The sequence below is a fragment of the Ursus americanus genome, chromosome 17 (genome assembly GCF_024610735.1).
Source record: "Ursus americanus isolate L20-20 chromosome 17, mUrsAme1.1.p, whole genome shotgun sequence".
Taxonomy (NCBI): Eukaryota; Metazoa; Chordata; class Mammalia; order Carnivora; family Ursidae; genus Ursus; species Ursus americanus.
The window spans coordinates 18,753,611-18,779,906 of record NC_142143.1 but is presented as its reverse complement, the minus strand read 5'-3'; the positions used below and the strand labels follow the sequence as shown (position 1 = coordinate 18,779,906).

General features: G+C 39.3%; 1 protein-coding gene across 5 annotated transcripts in view; it reads right to left on the bottom strand.

Annotated features, from left to right (window-relative positions):
- The window catches only part of IGF1 (insulin like growth factor 1), a 76,258-nt gene extending 50,519 nt beyond the window's left edge, over positions 1-25,739 (bottom strand). For 2 of the 5 annotated variants that reach the window (XM_045779896.2, XM_045779894.2), the window contains exons 1-2: positions 23,586-23,647; positions 20,792-20,948 (exon numbers count right to left, since the gene is read on the bottom strand). In XM_045779896.2, coding sequence (XP_045635852.1) covers positions 20,792-20,948; positions 23,586-23,600 — 172 coding nt within the window. In that variant the 5' untranslated portion in view covers positions 23,601-23,647. Of the gene's footprint in view, positions 1-20,791; positions 20,949-23,585; positions 23,648-25,403 lie in introns of those variants that run through there. The other 3 variants (XM_045779893.2, XM_087868812.1, XM_045779895.2) reach the window with 3 other exon arrangements.
- Between the last annotated feature and the right edge of the window lie 557 nt (positions 25,740-26,296).

Below are 26,296 nucleotides of genomic sequence, written 5' to 3'. Positions count from 1 at the left end.
AGCAAAATCCTCTCTATTCAAAACCTCTCTTAAACACCAGATGTAACTTCTAGACAAATATGAGTATCCTTATTCCACTTCGCAGGCATCATAGCAAATTTTTGGAAGCTTCCTTTCTGAAACTTCCCATTAACCAAAGCTACTACTGACCTTCTGGAGTGATTTATGAGGTCTGGGGAATATCAGGGTTTTCCCTTCCTTTTCCCTTGGGGGAGTAAAGGGTAGATTCATCTCCCTGCTATTTCTAGATTTCCCTGAAAGATGACAGCAACACAAAAAGAACAAGGTAAACCTGGTCTCTTGAATGTGCTAATGTTTTACTTAACCCAATCTGAAGGCCATTGTCACCTTTGTGAATCAAACAGGACTCAGAGAGAGCTCTTCATGAAGTTCCCAAGAACATTCTGGACCAGCCTATTTTAGAATGGAGAAGGGTCTCATCTCCTCAATTTGAAAAAAGCATTTCATAGATTGAGCTAGAGGAGTGATCCATGTGGATGAGGATGGAAGATTCCCCCATCAAAGAATCAGCAGGTTCAATGGCCAACATTGGAAGGAGAGTTGGGGTGTTGGACAGAATCCCAAAGACTTGATTGGGAATGCAAGGCTGAGTGGAAAGAAGCCTTTCCTATTTTCTGTTTACCTATCTGTTTGGGAGCAAATGGACAATCTCAGTCTCATGTTTTCATATCCTACTCTGTCAGAGTCCACCATAATGTAGTGCTCAGTGGAGAAGTTCAGAACTGAACCTGCAAGGCCTGCAGCTTCGTTCCCATTCAGCTCTCTCAAGCCTGGAGAATTTTGGCTGGGAGTGTGGGGGAAGGGAATAAGAAAAAGGGAGGACATGGCCCCAACCACCCACTGTGCCATTCCTGGGTTTTGATTAAAGAAGAAAATATTGGCTCTGACATTCTTGATTTGCAAGATCCAAATGTATTTTGACTTTTTAGAAGAACCAAGGGCTCATGTTTCACGGGAATGATCCTGCTCAGAACTTCTGACTCAAAACCTAAAGCTGCTTCTCGGTAGTTGAATGTACAGCAAGTGCAGTTAGCAAAGTGACATTGCAATGGCTGTGAGTTGCACAACAGCATGATGTCAGCCTTCTGATGAGAGCTGGGCTGTTGAGCAATGCCATTTGGAAGAGAGAGGTCACACACAGAAACCTGTCCAACAGTTCTAAGAATTTTATATCTTTAAAAATATTCAATATATTTCTTTATGTGTTGGGGCCCAGGCTTTCCAAATCCCTGATTAGTGTTTTTCCAGAAATCTCCCTTGAATCTTGGGTCAGGCAGTGAATTTCCAGTTGACAAGCTAAGTTCATTTTAAAATATCCTACAGTGAAATCAGGGTAGGGCATTTAAAGTGTGTGTGTGGGGGGATTTCCCAGAAAGGTCCCTGCTCATTGCATCTCCCCTCTCCTCCCAATTACTCTCACCTACAGCCTCTTTCTTCATGCTGAGTCTGGGATAACTGAGATCAAGAGTCTCCAAGAGGCAAGGTAGTTTAGACTCAGGTAAGGTTTTCCATCCCTTCATGCTAGCAGGCAGGAGACATGCATTCCATTGCATTCCATCATGCCTGGTACGGCAGCACCCTGCTGCTCCATCCACAAACCCTCGTCCCAGGATGAACCTAGCAGACAGCTTGGATAGGAAGCTGCCACTTCTCTCCCTGGCCCTGGGAAGAGATGAGTCATGAACATGAGCAGAGGACGAGGAGTTGGCTAACCAGTCCTAAAGAGTTGGGATCCCTCTGGATATTGCTCCCTGTAGAATGAAAGGAAAATGGCTGCATATCTGACAAGTGCTCAGTGGCAACAGCCTATGATATATGACCCTTCCTCTACTGATCGTTTACTTTGGCCCTTCAGTCATTATGCTAATATTTGTTTACTAAGGACATGTGATTTGGTAAAGAATTTCCTTCATGAAAAGGCAAACTTTTGTGATAGGGTATGGTGACCATCTTGGGAGCCTCTGAGGAGAGTTTTACCTCTTTTGAATTCCTAACACTGATAATCAATTTGTTCAATTTTTCAATTTAAAAAGTGGTGTGTGTGTGTGTGTGTGTGTGTGTGTGTGTGTGTGTGTGTGTGTATTCTAATCTAGACGATAAGGAGAGATCCTGAGGAGGTGATGAAGTATGAATAAATGTACTTCAAAGACTAAAAGTGGATTCTAAACACAAATGTCTTCATTTAGGGAAAATCAGAGAAAATACCTCAGGGAGGAAAAGGTATCAAATCTAACTGTTAGCATGTAATAATATTTTGTCAGGAGTTTTTCCCTCATTTCAGTTCAACTATAGACTTTCAGCTAGAACTAATCTTCTAATCAAAAGGGAACAAATCTATTTATAATTGACATAAATGATAGTCCTATTTATAGTTCTCTTTGGTGTTCCATGTTTCTCTGTGGGAGATTTTCCCTGAAACAAAAGCCTACTTTTTGAAGCAACTGTGTTCCAGGGACAGCATTGATCATTTCTGTTGCCCAAGAGATATATTTAATTAACCTCTTATCACTACTCATGGGATGGTGGAATATGGGAAGCACTGACCAATAATACAGCTACTCCTACTTTTGCCCTTGTAATTCCAGCAAAAAAGCATACACGACCCAAAAAGGAATAGCTGTCCCAACCTCTAGAGGAAGGTGTCTGGATGTCATCTTGGCTAACCCAGTTGCAACTTTAGAATGCACTCTAGCCTAGCACTCCATCAATTCAAACAACACCTCATTCAAGTTATCTCTAGAAACCTGTAGCTGGCTTTGATTCCCTAGAAACTTTGTGATGACTCCAGAGGTATTATCTTGACTGATACTCACAAATGCCCCCCCCTTTTGAAGGCAGAACAGGGCTGACAGTACCCCATTTACAAACAAGAGAACTGCCTAAAGTCACTCAGCTTATAACTAGCAAAGCCAAGTCTCCTTAGGGTGTTCAGGTCCTCACCTCACAATCAGAGTCCATTTTGACACCTAACATCATCACTTTGATAAAAAAAAAATATATGTATTATTCAAATATGTCCAGATACACATAGTTAGATTTCTGTTTAATTTGGAAAAATACCTGTTTTGAGGAATACTTGTGCTGAAAGAAAAGGAGTGAATGATGCCCATGTTCTCTGTGTCAGATCCTGTCTGACCTGGGAGATACAGAGAATCAGGTGGACGGGGAACCTCATGACTCCAGGTAGGATTTGAATACATCATTGAACTTGAGTTGGAAAGATTGGCCTGGCAACTTCACAAAGGGAGAGATTTTTTCATGTACTTCCCATCAATTCAAAGTCAAAGCAGCTTGTTCACCCAGTATTTCTTGCCTCTCTCAAGCACCAGAGCACATCCATACCTCTACCTAGTTAAGGACCCAGGCAGAGAGAAGGTACATGAAGGTGACAAATTCCATCTTCCTTTTAAACATCAATGGAAAACCTCACAAGACTATATGTATAGAGAGAAGAATGAAAATTCTCAGTATTCATCTGGAAATTTAGTAAACATGTTTTGACATCTGCCATGTCCAGGAGGAATAGAAAAAAAGAATGCCATTTTTATATTTTATTAATTATTTTAATGCTGTCAGTTTACCTTGATGATAATTCCTACACATGGGTAGAGGTTGCATTCTTAACCAGACTGAAGGCAACTTAAGGCAGGCTTTTACGTTGTATCTGGAGAACATGGTGTGTGCTTGTTAATATATTAGTTGTCTCCACTTGCATTCTTGTTTTAACTTTCTCTTGATTTCTAGCATTATCCTGGGTACATATTAGTCCATAAAACATTGTTTAATTGAATTACATTTTAGAAGAATGACTTTCTTCCTTCTAGTTCATATTTTACAACCAGTTATTCTGATCAAAATCTGTTAAGTTGGAACCATTTCTGGAGCCACTAAGTTCTGACTCCATAACCTTGCATCTTGTTGATGGGTTCTTCCTTCTGCCAGGGAAAACAGAAATGAGAGTGCCTTTCTGGGTGTTCAATAACTCTGGAAATGGATACCTTTGAATGCAGTGTGCAAAATTCTTTCTGTTTCATTTTTTCAAGGGTATTTGTGCTCTACCTGGCACTGGCTCAACTCACTGTTTCAGGCCTCCTCCCCCAGCCCCCTTCCCCCCCGTCCCCCGCCCCCTGCTGGAATAGACTGACTCCTGTAATTCTGACAAAGCTGAGCATACCAAAGGGTTTGCTGATGCTCCTTGTGAGACATGCAATAGGGATTTAATCAGAAGATCACAGCCAGCTTCCAACAAAAAGGATCATGTTCTGTTTACCTAAATTCCCTCAGTAGTTTCCTTTAGATACAGCATTTCTCACTCCCTACTTGAAAATGCTTAAAAGTCCATGGAGACCTTTCGAATCAGCCATGTCTGCATTTCAAATGAGTTACTACCTTCTTATGGGCACACACAACTAATCTGGGCTGGAAGGCCAAAGAAAAATGGATAGCTTAATTAATTCCATGTGGGCATGGACTGTGTTGTATATAAGGGGGTATGTGGGATTTTACAGAAGATTAATAAAACAGCCCTCACCTTCGAGGAGCTTATAGCCAACCAGATGGTATAAAGCATGAACATTACCAAAAAACACAATATAGAATAGATTATAAATGTTGTAAGAGTAATAGTATTGTTATATAGCGGAAAGAGAGTTGACATCTGGCAGAAGGTTTTTCAGAGGAGGTAACATTTGAAAGAAGAACAGGAGGAAAGCCCAGGGAAATAATATATATAGTAGGAAATCACCTAGGTTAGATGTTGAATATGTAGGGAGCATTTGTAAACTCAAATGCCTATAAAAGCCAAGCAAATCATGTAAAGGAATGAGTGGACCACGGCAATGCAATAGAAAGTGGTGAAGATTTTGGTGCTAATGTAGAAGTAACAGTCATTTATATTGACAGATAATTCAAAGTTTTGTAAAAACACTGCATTTGCCAAACAAAATACTTCTGAAGATTGGATACAATTTACAGACTGCCAGTTTGTGAGCTTTGCTGTAGGGAAATGTGAGGAAATACAGTTGAAAAGTTAGATAGAGGTCTTATATAAAATGCCTTACTGTCAAATTGTGGAGTTTGGATTCAATTTACTTAGCCATGGATGGTCACTGAAGTTGTTTAAAAAGGAATAAAGTGATTAGAACTGTGCTTTAGAAAGATTAATTTCATGGGTGGGATGGCTGGTGTCAAGCAATATTGGACACAGAGTGATCATTGAAGAGGCTGTTGCAATAGTTTTGGTGAGTGATGAGGAGGACCTAAATAGTGATGGGAATGGAAGGAAGGACACATGTGTAATCTTCCAGTGAATTGGTAACAGCTGTTCTGGATCTCGGTGCAAAACAAACTACAATGCTACAACTCACTTTGTCTGAAGAGTTGGGTTTGATGGTCTTCATTGTCCTAAACACTTGGAGTGATTGCGTAACTTGTCCATTGCATTGGCTGGGAACCTGGTCTTTCTTGCTTTACAGGGTCACTGGCCAAAAGTTCCACTTACTCTTGAAGAAATCTCCTTTTGATGATCTCTAAATTATTGAATGTTCAGTTTTTCAGATTTGGGCTCTTCCTTCACCAGGAAGACTTGATCGTCTTTTAAATTTTACCTGAGCTATGTACCCTTGCTAAGTTTGAGGAGAGCAATGAAACACCTTAAAGAAAAGTTTTGTGTCATATTTACATGAATCAGAAGTGGCTAGTCTAATGTGTGGGTGATAGTGCAAAGGCAATAAATGAGTGTTGTGTTGAATAAAGAAGAAAGGTGTATGGTTAATATCCAAAGAGATCTTGCGTATCTGGGGAAGGGGTGGCACAGGTCCATGTATGCTGAGGCCCGATGGGTATATAGATGAATAAAGCAAGCCTGTAAGGCACTGTGGTTAGCTGGAGGGTCATATATCCCACCTAACAATCTCTAGCCAATGGCTGCTATTCAGGAATGCTGGCCAGTAATTCTAGATCACCTAACTTTTCAAGAGAAGCTGTTAATCTTTTTTCAAATTTAAGATCTCTTGGTTTTTATAATTCCAAAATTTAAAAAGTATATTTGCTGGTGCAAACAAAACATGTTTGTGGGCTAGATTCAGGTGGGGTGGGAATAGGGCACCATTTTGTGACATCTACTCTAAAGTAACTCCATGAGGGTAGTTAGTGTCTTTACTCACTCCTTTCATTATTAGTGTTTTGCTAAGCAGAGGGCACTCAATGAATGGTGTAGGTTGAAATACTATAGGGAGGGAACACTTCTATCTTATCCAAGCTTGGGGTTCATGAGTGCTATTTAATGGGTCCTCACACACAAATGAGAAATCTCTTTGAAGGCATGGGTTCGTCCTCTCTTGGGTAGTGCTTAGCACAGAATAGGTGCCCAGTCAATGCTATAATTAAATAAGTTAGTGCCATAATTTTACTTCCATACATTTTACTAAAGCTCTGAATAAAAGTAATGAAAGAAGAATTCTAATAAAGAAACAATAGCTCTATATCCAGTTGGATTTCTTAAAGGATTTTAGAGATTTCCATGAAACAACAGTAAATGTTAGTTTTGGAAAAGGTCTTAGAGAGTATCTTGTCAACATTCTTTCAGTGGGTAGAGTGCCAAGGAGTAAGGGATGTTGCATTAAAATTCTGTGGATTAAGTCTAAATAAATTAAATATATAATTGTGAGCTAAGTCTAATACCACCAGTTGAACTGAATATAATCAAGAGGTGACAGATACTTAAAGTTTAAGGAAAATGTATATGAAAAAAATGTGAAAACTATATCTATGACTTATTTTTTTCCCTCTGGAGAACTGTGAAAAGAGATCATAGTGACCCCATTTCAGAAGTGGAATGTCATGGTTCAACTTATTATTGTTCCAATGGAAATAGGTTTTGAGACTCATGGGACTATTCACCAAATTTACCAAGTCATTTAGTGGTAAACCTCTGAGTAAATCCAAGATGCCCAAAGTACCTCATTCAAAGCCCTCCCTCTTTTTTCTAGTGTCATTCAAGGAAAAGAAGTTATAAACTGTCCCTCTCTTACTTTTACCTGCCTTGCTGTGGGATGAGCTCTTTCTGAACAAGCATGTCCTTTAGCTATCTGAACTTTCAGTGATGGGTTCAGGTTAGGGAACTTGCCAAGTTCCAGAAAGGGTCTAGTGAAGGCTTTCAACTGGGGACCCAGCTGCATCTTTGCAAAGCAGTTTTAAAGTTTTCCCTTCATCTTCCAATAGGAAACAGAAATCCACTTAACTCAAAACCATTTCTTTTAAATTCCAATAGCAAACCTAATGGAACTAATCAACTGAGAGTCATAAGAAATAATACTAGAACCTGGCTAAGCATGACAAAGGAAGCAATTTGATATGAGTAAAACACACATTTGTCCACTCAATGCAATTAGAAATATTTTTTTTAAGGACACTTGCTTGGCTGTTCTTATAAAATGTAACTATTGAAAAAGAAGCTGGCAAGATCTGAAGGATTGGATCTCAGTTCCTGGCCCCAGTGATGGGTTTGGAAATTGCAGCCACAGCAATTAGGAGTTCCAATTTCCAGTTCACAGAAGGTCAGGCCTTGGGGTTATCCTTGGAGCAGTTCTATACTTCCTCCCAGGAAAGGTTCTACCAACCTGAAGGAACTGGGGACTTGATACGGTTGAATCAGCATATATATTGTTAATGATCACAAGCATGTTTGGCCCCAATAACACTTTTCAAATATTCAGTGGAAGTTCAGCTCTGACTAGCTTGTGTTCTCTTTCTTAACAGACAAGTCACCAATCAACATGTACCTGTTATTCCCTATGATTCCCTAGACCAGGGCTCCTCAAATCCCCATGTGCATATGAATCCTCTGGGTATCTGTTTTAAAATGCAGATTTTGTTTTAATTGGTCTGGAGTAGAGCCCCTGATTTTGCATTTCCAGCAAGCTATCAGGTTGTTTTGAGTAACAAGGCCTTAGTCTTCACATACTAAACTCTATTTTTACTATGTGACATGTGTGACCCTTAGAATGTTTGTTAATCAAACCAAATTTTCCTATCATAAACAAGAGACTATTTCTTGCCACTTTCCATGGTCTTCAATAACTTCTGGTTTCTTCTAAGAGACTTCTCTGTTCTTTATTATTGCCATTGTTTTTTTTGTTGGGGGAGCATATCGATATCATTTATATTGATTGAAATCAATTACCTGGTAAATGACTTTAAGACACTAAGTGATCAGTGCCTACTTCAGAACCAGCCAGAAGTGAGTCCTTCTGTGTCTTTAGCTTACACAGCATAGTGTTTTCTTGAAGTGTTACTGAACACTTGTCTGGCTTTTCTGGTAAGGGAGATTTCCATAATTGCATGCAAAGCACTAGTAATCTACAGAAATGCCAGCCAGATTTGTGGCACTAATACCTTTTACAAACCTTATGATTCAAATGACTCAGGGCCCACAGACTGTCTATCTTAAGGTAAGCCTGAAATGATGCTTATTGTATGAGTATGTCATTGATCTTCGTAGAATCTATCCCCAAATATCTGTTCCATAGTGGGAGGCAAGAATCAGCAAAAAAGAAGGAATCTTTGGAAAGCCAAAAACATCTCTACACAAAATTGAGAGAGCGGAATTATAAGGTGAATGCAATTAACTGGCAGTCGTGTCTATGCCGAAAACAGAATCATCCCTTTAATAAGGAACATTTGCTGTCCTTGACAAACTCACAGTGAAATGGTTGGATCCATAGGAAGGAACATGCTGAAAATGGTTTCAATATGATTCTGTTTTTTCACTCAATAACCATTGATTGAGGATGTCCAGCCAAAAACAATGAGAAAATGAGCCAACAATAGTCTTACCCTTTGACCATATTAGATATAGTTGCAGCTGAAATTTGTTATATGTTTCAGTAATAACAAAGCATCCATATGGAACAAATATTTGGCAGTATGGCAGCTGATGAAACCAGGAAAAATTAGACAAATTATCAATCGCTCGCTCCCAAATTACCCCAAAAAGAAATTAGATCCATTTTCAGTAGCTTTGCTTTCAAATTTCTTCATTCCATGAGTCACCACTACCTTCTGCCAAACTAAATATGTCTATGAACGGCTGGAAACTTTAATGGAAAGAAACATAAAACTCAAAATACGTAGGAAAATTTAAGCTTCTTCATGGAAGACCTTCATGGAAGACTAGCAAGTCAGGAATGCGTGGAGACAGAAATAATGCATCGACAATACCTTTTGTTTTGGGTGGCTTCTGAGTTAACAAGCAATACAAAATGCATAAACTAGGCAACCGGCTGACATGACCTAAAATTAAAGGTATCTCTAAAAAGAAATTAGCTCTTTACTATTTTCTTTTAAACCTCTAATCAATCAAACTACTAGAATCTATGAAGATCCATAATCCTATAGTCATGTTCATCAGATTTGGAATAAAGAGACTTGATGATGGGTGATAGAAGTTGGGAAAAAAAAGTTTTCTGGTTGGTTAAGGGCTCAGATTTTCAAACACTATTCTAATGCATTACACCAGAAGTGACTGACATAGCAGTTCTGAGTTGCTAGTACTACCTTTATGTGAATTAATCAAGGTTAAGTTTAAAGTGTCCTCTTGTGCCTTAAAGAGCCCTGGTCTAAGCGAGGTGACAGAATTGCAGTTCTGGCTTTCCCACTAGTATACTTTGTGACCTCATGCCCATTATGTTATTTCTGGACCTCGCTTCCTTTATCTGAGAAGTGAGTGTACTGAACCAGATTGCTCTATATGGTTCTTTCTAGATCTGCAATTCTTCAATTATGTTGTGGCAAACAAAAATTACTTATTCTCTGAGGGCTGGTGCTCCAGCTGTTATACCTACCTTGGGGGCTTATTTGCCAAGGATACCATTTGTTATGTGCCTTCCCTTGACTACCATCACTCCTTTTAGTCTGAATATCTCAGATGAGATAGAGAAGAACTGAGTGGAGGTTCTGTTTGTAAAACCACTTCCACAGATGGAACCTCTTTGTGAAGGCTCTTTTGGTAGACCTTGAAAATTCTCTGTTGACTAGAATTAGCTCACTGTTGAGCTAGGAGAAATTTTTACTGGGGCAATAGTGAAGGGGTCCCAAGAAATGATATCTCAAATAGGCTTTTTTATTCTATACCTTAAATCTCAGATCCTTAATGGTAGCAGTAGCAGATGGAACGTCATGGGGGTATATTCTGGGGACTGATAGAAAGAAATAGCTATTGGAATGACTTTGTCAACGTCAAGTCAAGCAGTTTTATTAAGTGCCCAACACTGGAGGCTATGGAGGACAGAAAAAAAAAAACAAAACCTTAAAACTTTATTTTTCTGAAAGAGCTCAAAATAGAATGAAAATTCATGGCAGCAGTGACCAGTATTTGACTGTGAGGTTCAAAAGTGTCTTTGCTAAGTCAAATATTGTGTCTCTAAGAGCTGTTGGATGTGAGCCTCTGAGATAGAAGAACCACATGCCACATGGTCACTGGACCATATGGTGATAAAACTCAATTTTTATTTCATCAAAGCCATGCCTCCCCCCCCCAAAAAAAATTCAATTCCCCTAAGTCAGGGTGAGATAAGGAAGCAGTTACACTGGGCAACCTGAGAGTGCACAGATACTTTTCTGATTAGTGAGTACATTCCCTCTGCTGAACGCTGCATTTTGAGGCTGAGCAGAAATCACCAATAGCTGACTTGGGAGAATGGAAATCTTTTGCCTACATGTGAAACCTCAGTGACTACCTAAACACTTTGAGGAGACAGACTCTTTAAGCAAGCTTAGTGTGTTAACATGATAGGCTCTGTCTTTTTTTCCTGCTTCCTGCAATGAGGGCATGAATAGTAATACTGGGTGAGCTGAAAATCCATTAGTTAACTCTTGGGCAGTCTAAATGCAAAATGATATGTTAATAGAAGTTACCAATATACTTTTCATTCTAATTAATAATTTTGAGATGATACACTGCTAAATTAACTTTTCTAGGTTATAATTATTAAAGAACAATTGAACTAATAGGTTAATGTCATTAATAACTGAAGTCGAACCACTGAACTAATTTGTGGTGATGATTAGAGGGACAAGGCAAAGCATTCAACTCAATCAATTACCAGTAACATATTTGATGGCCCCTTAGGTTTTCTAAGCCTTCTATAGTTGAGCCTCAAAGCAAGTCTGAGGTGTAATATTTTAACTCCCACTTTACTAATAAGGAGAATGTAAGACCCAAGGATATTAACTAACTGTGCCAAGGGGGAAAGGTGCTATTAAGTAGGGGAACTGGGTGAGGCTCAAATGTGGAACTTCTGGTTTCCAATGTAATACTTCATTGATCTTCTTTCTGTTTTCTGCGGGGGTTGTTTCTGGGCAATAAAATGCCTCTAATGATATTTAGATAAGGAAGACACAGAAGGTATGAGAAAAACTGTGGCCACCATACCTGAGCCAGGCCTTTCACTTATGGGATATTGACAGCTATTTATTATATGATTAAGAAGGAAACGACCGTAAGTATTGAGGTCATAGATAACGGGCTTCTTTTTCATTTGCTCCAAGTGGTCATAATCATATTTCTAAGCACAAAGTTTTGCTTTACACCACTTCTGCCTTCCTTTACTGCTGTTACTAAAATGAGTTCCATAGCTATAACATAAAATGGAGTGCCGACAAATACCTTCTAGGTAGCCTATAGGAAGAGCTTTTTATTTTCAGAGAAAAGTTTTTAAGACCACAGTGAATCTTCTCATTGTTTACTCAGGGCAATGGAACATAGACTCCTGATTAACCAGTGACTGATAATTAGTTTCTCTGTTACTTTCATTCATGGCTTTCCCATCCCTCTAGTGGCTTCTCTTTTGGAAACCTCTAGTGCAGTAGTTCTCAACGAGGGTGATTCCACATCCTCACCCTGGGGGCATCGGGCAATGTCGAGATGCTTTTGATTGTCATGACCCAGAGGGAGGTTACTGGCATCCAGAGGGTAGTAGTCAAGTATGGTGTTTAACATTCACAATGCAAAGAAGAGCCCCCCCCCCAATAAAAAATTATCTGGCCCAAAATGTCAGTAGTGCTGAGGTTGAGAAACTGTTGCCAATGGCACTCTGGGGGAGGTGAGTCGGGAGTATGAGAATGAAGTAGGATTTAAAAACATCCACTTGGTCTCACAAAGGGGCTGGGGCTGGGGCTGGGGGCAGTGAGGAAGGAGAAGTGAAGAGGCCAAAATCTATAGTATCCTCAAATCAGTTTAATACAGAATTCTAACTGTTGGTGCTCCTTTCCCCAGTTTCATAGATAATCAGGAGTTGTTGGCTGCAAGTGGGTTGGCTCAGTGCAGACTTTCTTAATCACTTGCCTCTGATGAAAGAGCCATTTCACCAGGGTAAATGGCACAGAGGTAGTACCATCTTCCCAGCAATATTCACAGAATTGACTCTATGACTAACCTGATTTCAAAGTTTAAAAAGACCCTCCAATAGCCTTTTTAGTACCTCATAAAGACCACAGATGAAAGAAGAAAGTCTGAAGAGATTCATAGAGTATTTGCTTGGAAGGCTGCAAAAAAATCAGGTGTAAATTTCTTTTGGCCTGGGGCCGTGAGAGAAATCTCCAGAAAAAAAGCTGATCCAACAACTCGTCAGACTGTTTCAGATTTTCCAGGAGCACAGCTTTGCTAAGTCATTCCAAAGCAGCTCTACCCAAGTTGACATTGGAGAGAGTGACCAAAGAGTCAGAATAATATAATATACAATAATAGTCTAAATTATGACCTTAAGTGGACTTGGAATGTCTAAAGCACATCTGAAGGTTTTGTGTAATGTATAAGAAAGAGGCAAGGAATTACTTTGGTTTGTGCAAATTTCTACAGGAAGGGAAAAACATTAAACTTAAGTTTCAGGTGAGTTTATTGGAATGAGAAAGCCACCAAGATCTATATTCATTTGGGTGAGCTTGATTGGAGGCCTCTCCCAGGCCATTTTAACTTATCTGGTAACTTTGACATAGACATGGTTCATTGCTGCCAAAGGCCAAACACTGCATTGGAATCAGAAGAGAGAATCAACAGTATCTTTTTCTATTTCTGACACTAAGTAGCAGTGTGACCTTGGACACATTACCTGTTTGTGAGTTTCATTCTTGATGTTTGACTATTTTTCAAGGGTTTCCAGGCTTGCAGCAGTCTTTATTTTTACTTCCTTTGAATAATCAGGTTTTTTTCAGAAGGAGATATTAGAGAGATGTATACTTGATCAATAATCAGGTTCTTGGGTGTCTTTCCAGGGGCTTCAGCGTGTTTTTTGTTTTTGTTTTTGTTTTGCATGGAAACCCTATCCTGTAGTCCTGTAGTATGCATGAGCATTAAATGCAAAAGGTTTTAATTTAAGAGACTGTGTGGTCTCTACTGGTTGCACAATTTCTCTTTGTGTCTGTGCCGCTGCTGATCAAATATTGCAAAGCCATTAATTACCTTAGGACAAATGCAGAGAGCCACGTGCAAAAGTTCTGGCCAATTGCATAAAGCAATATTGCCAGATATAAAGTAAGTGAAGGGTTTTTCTTGGTATTTAAGGTTCAGTGAAAAAGTAAGAGGGGCAGTTATGCCAAGAATGAAAAGCCAGAGCTTGCCAAGTGCTTCTTTAAGTGGCTTTAGCCAATATGAGACTAAACAATGCATTAAATAGGCATACAACTTACTGCAGTTAAGGAATTGCACGTCAAATAACAGCTCTTTGCTGTTTTAAACATGATCTCACATATAGATAAAGACAAACAAAATGCTATGTTGTCATCTTCTTAGTCTAACAGCTAATAAGTCCTGAGGATTTGAACTTTCCAGGCAACCAAAAGTAATTCTTTGTGATGTAAGAGCTTGCTGATGTTTCACAGAGAGGTGTAGGATGGAACTCTGCCAGGGCAGCAGCTCAGTGCAAGAATGATTTTTTGCCACCATGGTTGTCAAAGACATCTGGCTGAATAAAAGAGCAAAGGCTTTGTGGCCCATTATTGAGAACAATGAGAAATCTACTTGAGAGAGATCTTGTTGTACCTGTTTTCAGTGTCTGATTCTTTGTTATAGGCTGTGAAATGGGAAGGAAGCCTGCTAGAGGGATGAGGTCGACTCTTAACAGAGGCCCTGAGGAAGGCCGGCATGGTACGTGACGTCTGAAAAAGGTATATGGTGGCCCAGGGAATTTGAAGAATACCAAAACTCTCTTCTGGATCCAAAATGCCTAACTTACCAGCCACGTAAGATACGAGACATCCAAAACCAAAAGTGTCAAACAACTGCTTGAGTGATACCTGCACAGGTGGAAGCCTTATATCCAGACACCTGACTACTCTCATAACTCCTTCCATGGTTAAGCTGGAGAAGCCTCTTCCTCCTGGCACACTATCTGGATTATGGAACCTGTGACCACCTCTCCTTTACCACCTCTCTCCCATAACACCCAGAGAAAGATTCCTGGTCCAAATAAACAGCCCTTCTTCAGTTGGTCTTTGAGAAATAATAGCTGTAAGAAATGAGGTACTTGAAGGTTGCTGGCAGAGAAGGAAAAAAACTTGAAGTTGGCTAGAAGAGGAGCTCCCCCAGATCATACTGCATATCTTGGTGCTCACAGGTGACCTGCAGTGTTTGGTCTGAGTAGGGTCCAGTCTCTTGAACAGCAGCAGCCCATAATCAAAGACTTTTCTTGTGTACCCTGAAGAAATTCAATTAGTATTTCCTAAATTTTTCTGGAAGATAAAATGTAGGGTCATCACATGAATATCTCCCTCATGCCTCCTTTCAAGGAAGTGTTCAGAATCAACTGGGTTACTCTCTCTCAGAAGAGGACTGGGATTTTTGGAAGCATCTCCCTATGCCATAACATTTTGGACCTCTAAACAATGTAAATGGCCAAATGAACATGCTTCTTGGAGACAAGAGACCTTAACTTTGGTTCTAGATCCATCCAGTGAGGTAAGTCACAAAATCTCAGTGTCTCACGTTTCTCATTTGTCCTGAGAAGCAATAATTCTTGCTTTCCAGGGGGTAAAACCAAAGTGAGAGAGCTGATGCAAATGGATTTTGAAAAAGTAAATATAGTAGTCAAACGTAAGACATTCTTCTTCTTACTGATATTGCTATATGCCTATTACTATTAATAATAGGTTTTATCAGCTACCCTTAAGGAGAGAAAATGAGTGTATAACTAATTGGGCTGTTCAGATACCTCAACCTTTGCAATAGACTGCGACTGGCCCCACAAGAGAGTAAATAAGTATTGCTAACATGCATATGGTGCTTACTATGTGCCAGGCACTATTCTAAGTTAATATGTTCTAATACATTAACTCATTTAATCCAAATACCAGTTCTATGAGGTAGGCCCCACTTTACAGATGAGGAAATTGAGGAACAAGGAGGTTAAGTAATTTGCTCAAGGCCACCCACCAAATAAGCTAGAATTCAAACTCTGAATTATTGGCAACAGAGACCATGCTCTTGGTCTTGAACCATTCACTCTTCTGCTGCTTATAATTCTCCATCAGGGAGATGGTCTTAAAGAATATGAAAATGTCAGGAAAATGCAAATTATTTTCTAGTTTTGCACAGAAACTATCACTTTTTTAAGTTGTCCTTTGGTTGCATAGACTGGTCCTCTTGGGCATATTTAAAGAGTAGTAGCAAGCATTTAGGATCAATATAAAAACTCATTACTTTTCTTTAAGAGTATCTGTGGCCTATTAGCTTAGTGGTGCTAATGAGGCTGGGGCCATAAGGTCAAACCCCACATGTGCCAATTAATTTCAAAGAGAAAAGCTTTTCCACAGCCAGAGACTGTACCCTTAACTTTGACCAGCTGTCATACAAATGCATGGCTGGGGGTGTAAGGGGTACCAAGCTATGGAATATGAATGGTGTAGCTCAAACCCAGCCCCACTCAAAGCTAATGATGTATATCTTTGAATGCCCTGAACTATAGGCTGGCAAAAGGCGGTTGGCCAAGGTTTAGAAGCCTACAGATTCTTATTTGTCCCATCTGATTCAATAAATGGCAACTAAAAACTGACCTACCCACTTGTTCTCACATCCAAGAGAGTGAGAAAATGTAAAGATGAGAACTGTCAGCTGGTCCTTCCTCACAAAGAAACATGGCAATCTGCTTGCATGAGACATGTGCTCCTTTGGCCAGATGACCTTCGTATATTTGGTCCTGTCTGAGCTTCTATTCCATTCCTGAGGGGTTGGAACCCAGCTTAAAACAAAACAAAACAAAATAAAACAGAAGCTGGCTACACTTTCTTTAAGTAGGTGGAATCTTCTATCTTTGGGGGCAAATGGAAACTCTTTAGGGAAGATAAAGGACACTAAATGTTCTTGGGTCACTACTTAAATCTAAGGTTCCCCTTTCTTGAATAGCACCAAATCCTTGTTCATTACAACCTGGACTACGAGTCTGTTAAAGTTAGAAGTCATTTACTTTAACAAAATCCCCTTGTTTTATGGACAAGGACATTTTGACCCAGGAAGTTTAAACGCCTGCCAAAGTCATACAACTAATGAGTGACAGATCTGGGAGCAGTTTTCTGAGGACTATATTTCAAATGAAAGAAGCCTGAGTTAATAATAATACCTAGATCTAGGAAGGTTGTTGCAATCAATAACAAATTCATTGCAAAGTTTCACTTAGCCTCCATAAAGCAGTATGTTTTAACACTGAAGAATGCCCTTAGTTTACTCAGACCTGTTCTTAATAACTATGCATTGGAAGTATGTTTTACAAAAGCTATAAATCTGTGATAGCTGAAAGGGTATCCAACTTTCTTTTCTAATTGATTTACTTCTCCTTTTTCCCAGACCGCTGAGGTAAAGCATACACAGTTTATTTAAGAGACTGTTTATAGACTCTTAAAACTAAAAAGGACCCCAGAAACTTGCTTTCTTTTGGTTGCTCTTAATTGAAACCATCCAAGATGGTTGGTTGTCTGTCAATTTTTTAAGTATCTCCAAAGAGAGAAATTCCACAAGCCCCTAAAGTACATGTTAAAACGGTTAATCACTATGACTGTCAAAAAATTATATCTATGGCAAGCTCAACTTCTTCTTTTTCACTCGCAGCTCTTTTCCTCTTGCTATGTCTCATGCAAAATGAGGTTACAACAAGCCCTTCTCTATGAGGGCTCCATCAATCTGGTGAGATAATAGCTAGCTCTTTCCCACTGTGCCACTTCATTACGCCACCATTTTTCTCACAGGACTGTGAGAGCACAAGACTGGCTGATACCTTCTCTTACTATGATGCACAGGGAAGAATTAGTAATTAGCTCTTCATTGGAACTTTCATTTCATAAAATGTCTGGGGAAGCTGCATTAATTATAGAGGAACTGTTCCACTTATGCTGGAAAAATTGTTCACAAAACAGATAATCTAGAAGTTTGCTTCCACTGTGTTGTAGTGAAGCTTGTGCTTATAGAGAAATATGAGCTCATTCACACGCTGGGTCAGTCTATACAAAGTAAACATTAAAATTTTTTTTATTCAGAACTGTTCTGTTTCTGATGGGGTAAGAAAACTCCCCTTGTTAAACATTCTGACCTGACAGAAAAGATAAATATGGAGGCAATTTTCTTTTAGATGTTTGAATTTCAAATGAAGATCAGAAACTGCTTTTCACTATTAAAAAGAGAAAACAACAATGAAACTATACTTTCAAAATGGATTTGAAGCAGCTTAAAATAAAAGGCACGGCCACAATAAAACTTTGAAAATAAGGGTAAAAACAATGAAAAGAGTTAACTGACTGGGGATAGAGGTGAGGAAGACTGCTTTCCTCTAAATAGTATTTCAAAGACCCATAAATGCTTAGAACTGACTTCTCCACACACACTAAATCTCAGGGGACAAAAAGGAAACTCAATAAAATTTGTTGACAACAGTTAATGCCTGTTAGAATAGTTGGCTCAGACACAAAACAGACCGTCAGTGTAGCTTGGGGATGATGACCAAAATGTAGCCTCTAAGTCATTGTTAGTATATGCCATATTCAGTTGAATAAAAGAAAAACAATTTTATTCAATAGCTGGGTAAATAGGAGATAAGAATTATCCAAAGTACTTGACAAACCTAATTCTTTATGGTTTAGAAGACTAAGATCCCAAATAAGTAATTCCACTCCATTCAATTGGATTCAATTCAATTCAAGCTTGTCAGTTCAATGATCAAATATGAGCCTCTACTATTTCAGTCATTGAGCTAGTTACTGGGATTCAACGGTAAATAAAAATAGTCTTTGGCATCAAGGAGCCCATTGAGAGGGTAGATCCTGGTTAGATGATTTTAAATGGGACAAAATATTCAGGAAAAGCAAAAAAGACTATAATCTATTCTCCTATGATTATTTTTCTCTTATGACACTTGATAATACTTATGTGTATTTTTTTAATCTCCTAACTAGACTATGAGTTCTTTGAAAGCAAAGTCAATTTCTCATTCATTTCTAGGCATCTCATTCATGCCTAGTACAGTGTCTGACATATAGCAGATGCTCCATTGAAGTTTTAAATTAAAAAATTTAAAGAGGCTAACTTCTCTTGGGCAAAAAGTACTGTCCAGTTGACTAGAAAGTTAACGAGAATACTTTTGGTCTATGTCAGACAAAGAATTTACATAAGGCATGGAATTCTACAAGGCAGAATTTATGAAACATAGTCTCAATGACAATACTGACAATAGTCACAATCTTTGAAACCACTTTCTATCCAAAGTCATAATCTAAACATCAAAAGTTGCTATATATAACCTTTCCCTTTCAAGTTATTAGAATGGAGTTGAAAAATATTTGCTAAAATTTGATCATTGTAGTAACAATAAAAGAACCTTTTTGGTGCCTTGAAATTGGTTTCCATCATAGTTGCTCAATACTATTGGCTGTCTGTTTGCACATATATCAGTATTATATGGTTACTTGGGACCAAATCATTATTTACATTCCTGTTTTTCATTATCTAATGCAAACATCACAGGCACAGAATGATCCAGTTTCCTTGCACTGTACATGGAAATTTGGAGCACATCAAGTTGAACAAGACAATTCACCCTGGCACATAACAGAAGACATAACATAATTGTGGGCTTGGCAATCACCTTGATCCTTGGATCAAAGGAAATTGCACAAATGGATTATCAAGGCAAAAAAAATCCTCTTGGGCATAATATGTGAGAATTACTTTTTCATTTTTTTACATGTGCATCAGTAGCAGTAAAGCAAAGAATAATGACAACCCATCATTGGGTGATGTTGATGTAACACATTTGCCTTTCACTATATATTTCAAAGGTAAAACAAATCTGCTATTTGAAAAGTACCCACCCAATGAACTTATTCATCTGCACTACAACAGAGAACTGGATAAAACTGCTTTATTGCCAGAAAAATGAATTCACTCTATTAAAGCATTAGCTGGAAAAAGAGGGTTGTTTGCCCATTCAAGTAGTAAAAAGCACTTCTCATTCTGTCACATGTTGTTTAAAGACTATTTGTTGCCAAATCTCTGGTGAATACAGATCATCAATCCCCATCAGCCTCTCTCTTCCCATCTCCCAGACTCATCCCAGACTGCTATATTCAGGCCCCTCCCCCCAGCCTCTCTCCCTCTCTCTCTGTCTCTCTCTCTCTCTCTCTCTCTCTCTCTCACACACACACACACACACACACACACGCACAGGCACACAGGCAGACACCACCTTCCCTGGGAAGAAGATGAGAAAGACTTGAAGTGTGTGAGTCATCAGAGGAGCTATTCAAAGCTTAGTGGGCAACTGAGGTAAGCTGTCTACACTCGAGTGATAATGAACCTCTAAGAATGATTCATGCTCACTGCGGACCTGAACATCAGTTTCCTGGAACCCTCTAAAATTCCAAATAATTATATAGAATGAGCAATTGGCTTTAAATCTTTCACTGTCCTATAATATACAAGGAGACAGATGCCTCCGAGGTAGATTCTGTAAGTGCTCAGTTCCCCCAGGCAACATCGACTTATGTTTGTGTTTATTATTTGCAAACATTGACTGGGCTATCTATTTTTTATTGACTGTCAGCTTTTTAATCACCTGAGACCTCCTTATGGGATAAGTAACCCCACACTTGTCAGAAACTCTTTTCCAGATGGAGATATCACTGGAGAGTCCCAGAGAAAAGCTAAGTCAAAGGAAGGCAATAACAAAACATCAAGGTCAATTTGCATAGAGGACAAATTAATATGGCATTTCAGTTTGCATTCAGAGAGTACCTGTGTTTTTGCAAATGTGCCTTTGAGCAAAGTTCACCTTCTGTCCCTGGTGATTTCATATCACAGGGAGACATCTGGGATGTGCCCCCTTAATTCTTTTTCCAAGTTCACCTTACTGTTCTATTCCAAATTACCTAGCTTTTAAAATAGGCCTCCATATTTCCATATGTTTATATGGGCACCCACGGATCTAGAAAACAAAAACCTCAATTCCCCAGGGTCATTCTGTCCTTTCCTTTCACTGAAAGGAAAGGAATAGTGAGGGTAGAACACAATAATTTTGGGAAAGCTCAGCAGGAAGTAGTTAAAAGACAAACTGCTAAGGAGGAAAATTCCATCCTAAATCTGCAAAACCTGCCACAGCCCCGCTGAAACACTAGGCTTACTTTAAGGTGAGGAATCTCAGAGGCTGAGGAGGGCTGCCAGCCACGGGCAGTCATTCAGTTATTCACACACTCCCTGCGGTTGTAAATCCACAGAGCAGTGAGAGGGAGGGCTACTTACTGAAATAAAAACCCCTGTCTCCACACACGAACTGAAGAGCGTCCACCAATTCAGCCCCACAGAGCGTCTCCGGTCCAGCTGTGGCAGAGCTGGTGAAGGTGAGCAAGCACAGGGCCAGGTAGAAGAGATGCGAGGAGGACATGATGTGCATCTTTACCTGCCAAAAAAATAGAAGGATGGTCATATTTCCTCCTTGGTCCTTGCAAGGGCCGTGGGGGTGAGTCAAAGGTGCATCACCCCTAGCATTCCATTACTGCCATTAGTCAGAACCACCCTGCACAGAAGTGCAACAGAGTGCATGACGGACCACAGGGTGTTGTGGACTGAGCATGTCTTGGCATCAAACAACCTGTGTTTAATCCCCTTGCCACGTTGGACTTCACTGAACCCCTTCTTTGCAGATTCCTATTGCAATTCAATGAGATAAAATATCTAGAAACATTTACTATGTAAATGAAAAATGCTATTATTGCAGTAGAATCCCACACCACCCAGAGATCCTGGTAAACCTTTTGAATTATCAAAGGTTAAACTATGCTCAGTCCAGATTTGGGGCCAAATACGTTTTATTAATTTAAATTCTCTAAAGATTGGCCATCTACAGATGGCATATGTGTTCATTATGGACCAGAATATTAAGTTAACTAGGACATCATTCCCCAGCTACTGATTAAAGATAATTTACTGTGGATAAAAAAGGATTTGTGAAAATACTATATGTCATTACAGGGTTTTTGTTTTTGTTTTCACTTGAGAGAAACAGAGAAACAGAGACAGAGAGGAAGACAGAGAGAGAAAGAAACTTCTTACCTGGGGAATATCGGCGGTTAACACAACCACAAGTGGAAGTGAAAAAAAACCCCAGAAACAGGAAAAATAGGATTTAGGAATGAAATTGGCTCATGCTAAGTAGACCCTACATCTTCTGTATTCTAATGCCTTCTGTGTCGAGTGCAATATCAAATCAACATATGTGGGGAGATTGCCTTCCATGAACAGGGCATTGGGCTCAAAACCTGCAAAAGATTTTTTTTTTCCTGTCACAGGAATTCTGACTTTATGTCTTGGAGGGACTTATCTGTCTCTGTATCCATTTTATAGCAAAATATATTGAAGGAGCCCCAGTGATAGCCAAATGGCAGCCTGGCCGAAAGCAGGATTTCTGTGGCTCAGGACTCCATCGTCTCTCAAAGTAGTAGAAACAACGCTAACGTGATCACTAACTTTTCCGTATCGCTACTTATGGCACAAAGATGTGGTTTCTTCCAGGAAGCTTCCCAAGGTGAGTAGCTTCACAACTCTCTCAGATGCATTTACTTTCAGTGGCCTTGGTAGAGTCACTGGTAGGATGTAAGTGAAGGACCTTATCAAAAGTGTCATGGAGTTACACTGGAAGTGATCATTGTAAAAAGAGGCTTTTCTGAACCTCACAGTAGTGGCAGGCCCATTCAACCCCATCCCTTTTGGAGAAACAGACTCAGTCATTTGCCTTCCCTGCCCCCCATGAACTCTCAACTTTATGGCTCTCTAAAACAGTGGCAGAGTTTGCTCCATCATTTTAATTAAGATTTCCATTTTTGTGGCCAGACCTTCAGCTCAGCAACTGGGAAAAAAAACCTTAAGCCCCTAACTCTCGTTAACACAACGTAAATATGTAGTTAATGCTTGTAAAACAGTTGAAGATGAAAAGTGCCCTCTATTTGCAAATCATCATAAATAACGGGCATAAAATAGAAGAGGAGGAGAAAGCTCCACTGAATACTTCTTCCTTTTCTCAATAGGACCTCCACCCCCACATAGCCAAAGCCACCAGGACTGCTGGAAACAGGTTCTCATCCAATCTACCTTTTTGTTAGTTATAAAATAATTGGTGGGGGTTTTCCCCTTCAATATTTCCAGTGGAAATCTCAATAGTTCCAACCTATCTGGACTTCATTGCCTTTTTCAAAAGAGCAAACTCTGAATTGATCTTACAGAACATACTCCACACTCTGGCAATGGGCCAGTTCTAGAATGCATACTATTCTTCCAATCTTATTTCTCCATCCCTCCCTTCTTTGTTGAGTTTATAGTAATGCTGAAGGCCAAGCACCTGCAACTGTAGATGGCTTGAAGTTCTTCAGTTCTCGTGAAATCCATGGGAAGAGGTAGCCTTAGTGAATTAAGAACTTCGTGAGATGTTAAAACTATATTTTTAATAGTTATTTCTGGCATAACACATATAAATTCAACAATACATATAGACCACTAGCATTTCAGAATATAAGATTTATTTTTTATAGCTTTTTTTCCCCTTTTCTTTCTTTTTTTGCTGAGTTGTGTTGTTAGATAAATATCAGCACTTGCAGTTCTAGGACAAGAGAGAACCTCCATTGCATTTTCCTTTAGTTCAGGGAGCAGTCCAGTACACCCAGAGAGAACCAGAGAATTCTATCACATTATGTTCCCCCCAAAGAAAACAATAACAAACTTGCTTAGGGGTTAAAAGTTTGAAACAAGTGGTCCCATATGTCCGTCCTTTTCTTGGTCTTTTATTTTGCCAAACACAAAAGAAACAAAGAGAGAGAAAGGAAAGATATAGAGAGAAAGGAAGCAAGAACCAGAAAGAGAAGAGAAAAAAAGAAAGAAAAAGAATTCAGAGCACTATTTCTCAAAAATCATTTGCAAATTCAAAATTTAAAAGACCTTTCTTTTTTATCTTAAATAAATGGAATATCAATTGATTCCAGATTTCTGGGCTACAATGAAAATGCCCAGCAAAATTTGAGGGCAATAGTCATAAGAAAATACTCACTGTAGGTGTAACCATTTTTTGTTTGTTCCAGATCTTTTACAGCAGGTCAGGGTGGGTATTATGAGGCTGATGTGAATAGAAAACTGAGGACTTAAAAACATGTGCTGCTTTGTGGGTGGGGTTTGTGAAAGCGTCTAGTTACATTTGGACACCCAGGCAGGTATGCCATTAGCCTGGGTAAACTGCCTTTTGTCCATTCAGACAATGAACAGATTGCACAGCTGGGATTTGAGTCCATCTTTCCCCCCCGCAATCAAGGCACCAATTTCCATTGTGTGCCTATTGTAGCCGCTCTGAACAGGGATCCCAAGCTCTTGTCCTCTGCCTTACCCCCTTCCCTCTGACTCGAACGCTTACAAATATCTTGACACTCACAGTACAATCAGCTTGTGAGTTCTGCCTCTAGGCAGGACACCTTTACTTATCGAATTACATCTGAAGGACCACACAGCCCTCTCAAGCTCCAGGTACAGGGGAAAAGTAACAACATTGCTAGCTCCACTTCTGAAAAGTTCATTTTGGAGACAGTTTTCCAAACTTGTAATTAATACAGAGATAACACTCAACAACCCCTTTTATGATCATCTAAGTAGGGAGACAAAAACCTTAGCTGTCAGACCACATAGTATATTATTTATACTATGTATATAGTATATAGAGAGACCCCTATTTATTTTAAAAGCAAAGTAGCCAGCATGTGTCTTGGCACCTGGAAGGTAGCAGGATCAGGTGCCTGACAGAGATGTATCTTAACTCCTAAGCCACTTACTTGACTAAGAAAAATCCTAGTGGTGGAGTATTTGAAAGCAGCGAATGAATGCTGCACTAAGTGGCAGGGACGTTTTATGAATTGAGCTCTTAGGCAATTGCATTGAGGAGCCAGTGACAGCGGCTTAAAAATGCTTGCAAATTGGAAAAACACAAGTCTTGAAGGATATAATTTTGCTGAGAATGGAAACTTGAACTAGGGCCAGTGATTGGAAACGAGAAGTTGGCATTAACAGCGGCAGCCAAATTTACCTAAAGAGACTTTACGACACCGAGTATAAAATCAGAGTTTTACAACACGAAATCCCAAGTCCAAACTTCACCCATGAAAGTCCTTTTCCAAAGGGAAAACTTGGACATGCAGTTGCTAGAAAGTTTCCGCTTTCCATATATACAGTATGCATTTGTTTAAATTATACGAATATGCAGGGTCAGCAAGAGTTGTCAGGTTCTTTTTCAGAAGAGCAAATTAAACTTTGCTCTAACTTTGACTCTCTGGGCATAAGTGCAGAGAGTTTTGGGACCTTAGCTCCAAAGATCATATTTAAAAGCTTTAATATCACCTAAAAGGTAACTCTTCATATGCGGCATACCTTGTAATAAAAAGTCCTAACAAGTTTTACACACACACACACACACATACACGCACACACGCACACATGCACACACATGAACATGGTCTTAAAAATAAAACATCTGCACCTGCAAAAAAAAAAATCTAAAAGTTCATATCCATGCTCTATAGCCCTTAACCATAGACAGGATTTAAAGGAATCTTCTATAATGATACCACTGAAGCCCTGCAGAAGTGGAGGATTTAGCATAAGTACCTTGCAATAGTTTCTACTCATACAGATATCTGTGCAAAGGCATCCATCTCCCGGAGCTAGTTTTTCAGATCCCACAGAATTGCATATTCAGCAATTTATAAATAACTCCCAGTTCCGAAACAATGAAAATTCTAAAGTGAATAACATTTCTAAGCAGAAGCAAACAGTAAACAATTTAAAGAAAATTCCCCAATGACTTCAAAGAGTAAGAAATATTTACCTTCAAGAAATCACAAAAGCAGCACTTAAATAATTGAGTTGGAAGACTGCTGATTTTTCCCATTGCTTCTGAAGTGCAAAGTCTGGAAATGAATTGGTTAGCAGGAATAATGAGGCAAAAAGAAATCCAGAGAGATGGGAGATGTTGAGAGCAATGTCACATTTCAATTTTGAGGACTTTATTCCATTGCGCAGGCTCTATCTGCTCTGAATTTAGCAGTGACAGTGAGATTTAGCAAACAGAAGAGGGATTTAGAGAAAATCCTCACATTTATCTACAAAACACAGACACTGTAGACAGGAAACAGCTGGGGGAACATTTGCCTTCTCTCTCTCTCCCTCTTCTGGCAAAGTTATCGAGTAAGGACTTTTTTGGGCATGGTGACAAATAACATCATACCTTTGCATTTTAAAACTAGAGCACAGAAGCATTTTTTTCCCTTAAAAGAATGTGTGTTAGTGACAGGGTTAGCAGACGTTAATATACTGATGCTGCCATAGAAAATAAGGATCTGTTCTCTGATTAACTTTCTACTGGGCATGGAGACACACACATCTGCTAATACACCTTACCGGTATTAAAGGAACATACAATGGAGGATGGGCGAGCATTTTTATATTCTAGAGCAAATGCAAAATTAAAAAACAGAAATGAAGAAAAAACCATCTCGAGCAAATCCTACAATTTTAACCCTGAAATGACTGGGGTAAAGTAGGTTGGAAGACAGCACTGGGGTGACCCCTTGTCCTAGTTGCCAAGCAAGGGGAATGATCTCATTTCCTAGAACCTAGAAAAGGGGCAGGCAGCATTGCAATTGGCTCCCTTTAGGACACTGTCTCATGCTTTTTGCCCGCGACAGGGCAAAGACTTTGCTGAGCTATAAAGCCAACTGA